The sequence below is a fragment of the Aulostomus chinensis genome, chromosome 9, assembly GCF_037954235.1.
Source record: "Aulostomus chinensis isolate RoL2024-O1b breed Wild chromosome 9, RoL_Achi_v1.0, whole genome shotgun sequence".
NCBI classification, from domain to species: domain Eukaryota; kingdom Metazoa; phylum Chordata; class Actinopteri; order Syngnathiformes; family Aulostomidae; genus Aulostomus; species Aulostomus chinensis.
This window is the reverse complement of record NC_141328.1, coordinates 11,841,181-11,847,188: the sequence shown is the minus strand read 5'-3', so window position 1 is coordinate 11,847,188 and position 6,008 is coordinate 11,841,181. Positions and strand designations below refer to the sequence as shown.

Below are 6,008 nucleotides of genomic sequence, written 5' to 3'. Positions count from 1 at the left end.
GACGTAAAAATGCGAACGTTCACATCATCTTGGTGGCCTGGGCCTGCCCTGTACATTTGCATTTAACATTTGAATAAGCATGTTTAATTTTGCTGTTATCTTTAGACTGCTTACTGATGTATGGAAGTACAATTGACATATTTAACATAACTTAATGAATCTTCCATATAGCGCTTTTCTCAGCACTAGTGCACAGAATGCATTGCAAGAGTTATAAAGTGAAAAACAAGGAAATCTGGACCCAAAAAGGCATGTATGTAAAGGACACATGCTCAGCGAGATGGGTAGAAAACAGGTCAGAGGTCAATGGAACATCAGGTGGCTTGGTTATCAGAAAGACGGGACAGCAGGCTCGTAGAAAATTGCTCATCAAAAATCGGAGCAGTGGTTACCTTCTTCCTTAAACACTAAATAGTAGCTGAGGCTCTCAAAACAATCATGGGATAACCCTGCTCTACAGGACGGAGAATGGGCCAGATTATAAGAAAGTCCTTTACATTCAAGCATACACATACAACAGAGGCACTTGTGAACTTAAAACCGTAACATCAATATTGGCTTCCCAAATAATATAAAAGAAAGCATAAAAGAAATACTATAAATGGAAAAACACCTACTTTTCTACCTTTTTCCTAATATTTCCAGGACTCTTAAAAAACTTTCCTCTCTTTCCGCTGCCTCCCTGTCCCTTCTAGCTTCCCTCTCTATCCTCTCCCTTCTTTCCTCTCTTTCCCTCTTTTCTCTCCTCTCTTTCCCTCTGTCTTCTTTCCTCTCTTTCCAGCATCTCTCTATATCTTCTGTCTTCCCTGGCTTGTGCCTCCCTCTCCTGCTCGTCCATTCTGGCCTCCAGCTCCTGCTACATGTCCTCCATATTTGGCCTCCTTCTCCTCCTCCTCGGCCTCTGTGGGGACTGGTCCCTGGAGTGAGCGTCAGCTGCCGGTGACCCGGAGGCTGGTGTGAAGGTGGAGGTGGAGGTTGGTGTGGAGGCTAGGGTGGAGCTGGAGGTGGAGGGTCGTCTGGATGTGGAGGGCAGAGGGAAGCTGGAGGGTGGGGCCAAGGGGATGACAGTGGCCGAGGGTGATGAGGGTACAGCAGCATCCTGGCCAGCTGAGGTGATGAGGCATGGTGGTGTGACATTGGGCCTCTCCCCCAATGCTTCATTCATGAGCATGAACCATGGCCAGGATACTGCTGTATCCTCACCACCCTCAGTGCTGACACCTGTCCTGGGAGCCGTCAGTCTCAGTAGGACATTAGTACATGGATATTAACCTCAATGATTAACAGGACAGCAGAATGTTAATGACAAATGTTGGCCCAACATACCCTGTATTTTTCTCGCAGGTTGTCCCATTTTTTCTTAGTCATCTCAGCTGTTATGTGCCTCGGTAGGCTGGGGCTGTCCTGCAAGAACTTCCTAAGGCCAGAGAAGTTATCACAATTATTGCAAGTTTGTAGCTGATGCACGTGGATGTAATTTTTCATGTACATGACATGATCAGGAGCAAATTGCCTGTAAAGACCCACCACTTAAGGTGGGATGGAAAAACCATATACAACACAGATGACGTCACACCAACATCACGTGACACCTCTGATGAAGGCTGCAGAAGCAAGGTAGCCAAAACTGTCAGGTAAAAATGTTTCACCTTTCAGGCCTTAAGAGAAGGAAAAAAAACTGTTTTAATGTCTGTAAAGACCTTGACCACTGTGGGGCCAACCTAAGTGATGGCAACAGTGCGTATTTGTGGCAGCATTTGTCTTTTTCCATTAGATATGACACTGATTGTGTGTGGTTGGTACATCTGTGATTTACACTTTCATCCATCCAAAATACACGGGGTAGCAAGAAAGTGGATATGAATGAGCACGTCAAATTCAGCTTGTACTGAATTTGACTTTTCATCATGATACAAACAAATAGCTTGACCCTGTCCCCTAAGTCATTTTACATAATAGGTTGTCGGCTGGAAAATTGGAATGGCATTTGTAAGGGTGATGGATTGTGTATCAATAGCTTTCTGTAGTGCTATTCGAGGATGCCAAGTGGCAGTACAATTACATTTCGCATTGTTCCCTCAAAAAAACCTTGGTAGTTGTGCTACCAAGTACTGACGTGCACTGAGTACGCATATATCTACCAAAGTAAGTTGACTCTTGAGTTTTGCAAATATGACAACCAGTAATTGCGACAGGACTGCAGATTAATGAGAGAGTGAATTCATTGCAACTTACATCTGTACTGAAGCGGTCCTGCCTGCTCCCTCTGCTCCTCCATGGCTTTGACACTGCAGCCAGCCGACATTCATGTTGCATAAGAATGGGAGACTGTTGATGGCACAAATTTGGCTTGCCCGTCCACAAGTTTTTAGGGGATGAAGAAGAAGTCTGCGGTGTATTGTGGGCCATAGGTAACTCCGTAGGTTGCACCTGAGCCGACCAACAATGTGGGCGTGTTTAGGCTGGAATTTAGGTTGCGAAGTAGGTCGCTACTCGCGCCAGTTGTGGTTTCAGACAGCCTACAACCTACGATCTGACCTACTTGGCAATTCGGACGCAGCACTGGATATCTAGCAGTGCTAGATATACACTTTTTGTCGCTGACGTTGCATGCGACCTCCCAGTCCATTGTCTTCGAGCTGTTCACACCTCATTACTTTTGTTGCAGCGGTCCTTAGTGCCTCTCCCTGATTTGGGGGAGGGAAGTCGTCTACGCCTAAAACCGTGTTGTAGGAATTGGGCTTTAGCGAATTTACGCTGCCTTTGTTTTTCGGTGTGCCTGTGTGTGTGTGTGTGTGTGTGTGTGTGTGTGTGAGTGAGAGAGAGAGAGAGAGAGAGAGAGAGAGAGAGAGCATGATTTATTGTGGTTCTAGTAACAGCTGGTATCGATGCATAATGACCTTGTTTCTCCCAGCGATCAGGTAAGGAGATGGGGGCGGGGACTCACAGAAATGGACTCACCATATCGGGACTGGTCCGGGCCAACGACAGACATGATCCGGCAGCAGAGAGGGATGGGGAATAATCGAGGCTTTTTCTTACAGTGCGACAACAATAAGAGCAGTCTCCCTGCTCACATCGATATGTATATGGGGCAAGACGCGCTCACGTGCGCTCTTTATTCATACGCTTAATAGGTCTGGCAGGAGAATGGGTAAATAGTGTCCTTAAAACTGGGAGATCCACGCTGAGAGCGGCCATGGCTGTGGACGGTAAGAGCGTTTTCTCTTCACCAAAACATCCAGATTAGCCCTTGACGTAACTGTGGCACCCAACGGCAAGTCAGTGTTAGTTTTAGTAGTTTTTTTATGTAAATTGTGCATACTAGTGTCAGTTTCCCTGACATCTTCGTCAGGACATACGTTTTTCTAGAAGAGTGAGTTGTGGGTTTATCAGAGGCGTTCATACTTACATGCAGCTTCGTGTAATGTGTTTACCATTTGTGCTCTTAAAAAAACAATTAAAAAAGAGTTAATAACCAAAGCTCCCGACTTTTTCCCGACCAATACGTTTCCATCTATGTGTTTCAGTTGGAGTTGGATGTAAAATGGATAAAAATCCCCCCGATATCACTCAATTATGTTATCATAAATGTGATAAACATTTTACAGGTGTATTCGTCTTCAGTGGCGGGTGGGGTGTTATATTCATTGTTGTTCGGTTAACTGGAGACAGAACTATATTAGAAGTGCTGTGATCTGGATTTTTACTGTTGCTGGTCTGTATTTTATTTGTGGGCTCTGATATCACAACCTGCTTCATCTTGATGCATTATAGCCAGTATTCAGCTAAAAAGATTAATGATACAGCTTTTCCTCTTCCATTCTTTTGTTGGATTACGAAAAGAGACCATGGGGTCAAATTTAATGTACAGCTGTATGAAGTTGTATCAGAGGATAGGATCCCCTTTATAATTGATTAAGTTTTTATTTTACAGGAATAAAACTCAATTTATACCCTATCACCAGAATCCCAATTATTTTTATTCAGTCTTGACAAACTCAAATTGGAACAATAAAAGAAAAACCTAATCCTCTAATCAAAATGATTCATATAATTTCATGTATCTATTTACTGAATTGAATTCTTGTGAGAGAACATGTAAATACATATGCAGCAGCTTGAAAAAAAGTGTTCAATTTTTGAAACACAAAGCACATCATATATTATGCATATCATGCACTTCACATAGCTTTAGGGGACAAACCTGGCTGGCTATTTGGGCTCTGTGCAAAAAATACATGAATAGAAAATGTAATTTAAAAAAATCTGTTTTTGATTTGTTTGTGCCATTTTTGTTGTTCTTCTGCCCCTATTTTATTTTGTGGTTGGCTGGCTGTTGTTTGCTTTAGGCAAACTAACTGAGGTGAGGTCAAATCACAGTCTCTCTCTGCTCAAGGGCAGTACTGTGTGTGAGAGCATCGATGGAGAAACAACTGTGTTTTCCATCTGTCTGTTGTCTTCTGACGCAGGTTAGCTCTTCATTAGTATGGGTGCAGGGAGCACACATATGCATATATGCCTTCTGAGACATTGTGCTATAATTAATCCATACTTTACTTATGCATCATTAATGAAGTCAGTACCCCAGGCATTCACTTCTTATGGCAATGTTCAGAGCCAATGGATATCAGTATAATTTTATCTCAAAACCTTTACCCCAAGATTTAGAGTTCCCATGACTATGGGGCACCCCGTCATGAATCATCTTCTTGTTGTCTGGTATAATAGCTGAGTTGATTGGTAATGTTCATATTAATTTCCTTCTGCAATTTCATTGTCAGTCAGGCTGCTGTGAACAAGGTGCAGTGTGCCTAAATGGTAAACATATTTACCTCATCTTAATATAAATTCCTGGGAGACTTACAGCTAACATTTTCTTCCCTTGTTGCCTGCTGACCAGAAAACATGTTTTAAAAATGTTAACCAAATGTTTGGGTATTCAGAATGGTTAAAATTAATGAGGCTTTTGCTTCATTGGACATCTGGCCTTGTTATTTCTGAAATAAATGTCTGTTCAAATGAAGATAACAGATCAATGTATTGTCCAGTGAACATTATTCTTTGATAGTTTGTTTTTTTAAGAGTTGAGAGCAGCATGGTTCATCTCCTATTAATATTTTATATATATATATATATATACACACACCCACACATACAGTATATACATACATATATACACGTATGTATACGCACGTATACATGTACATACATATATACATACACATATAGACATACCTATGTACATACATATATACACACATATATACATATGTACATACATACATATATACATATGTACATATAGACATACATATGTACACACATATATACACACATATATACATATGTACATACATACATATATACATATGTACATACATACATATATACATATGTACATACATACATATATACATATGTACATACATACATATATACATACATACATATATACATATGTACATATGTACATATATATGTACATACATATGTACATATATATATATGTACATACATATGTACATATGTACATACATATGTACATATGTACATACATATATATACATATGTACATACATATATATACATATGTACATACATATATACATATGTACATATATACATACATATGTACATATATACATATGTATATGTATATATACATATGTACATATATACATATGTACAGACATATATATATACATATGTACATACATATATACATATGTACATATATACATACATATGTACATATATACATATGTATATGTATATATACATATGTACATATATATACATATGTACAGACATATATATACATATGTACAGACATATATATACATATGTACAGACATATATATATATATATACATATGTACATACTATTATCCACATATGTACATACATATACACACATGTACATACATATACACACATGTACATACATATATATATACACATATGTACATACATATATATACACATATGTACATACATATATATAC

The 6,008-nt window shown here is 39.5% G+C and overlaps 1 protein-coding gene across 3 annotated transcripts in view; it reads left to right on the top strand.

Annotated features, from left to right (window-relative positions):
• The first annotated feature begins 2,935 nt into the window (after nucleotides 1-2,935).
• The window catches only part of samd10b (sterile alpha motif domain containing 10b), a 113,667-nt gene continuing 110,594 nt past the window's right edge, over nucleotides 2,936-6,008 (top strand). For all 3 annotated transcript variants that reach the window (XR_015117875.1, XM_086213830.1, XM_086213829.1), the window contains exon 1: nucleotides 2,936-3,212. Coding sequence is in view for 2 of the 3 variants with exons in the window: in XM_086213830.1 (XP_086069956.1) it covers nucleotides 3,200-3,212 (13 nt within the window). In the remaining variant the exon portion in view is untranslated. The remainder of the gene's footprint in view (nucleotides 3,213-6,008) is intronic.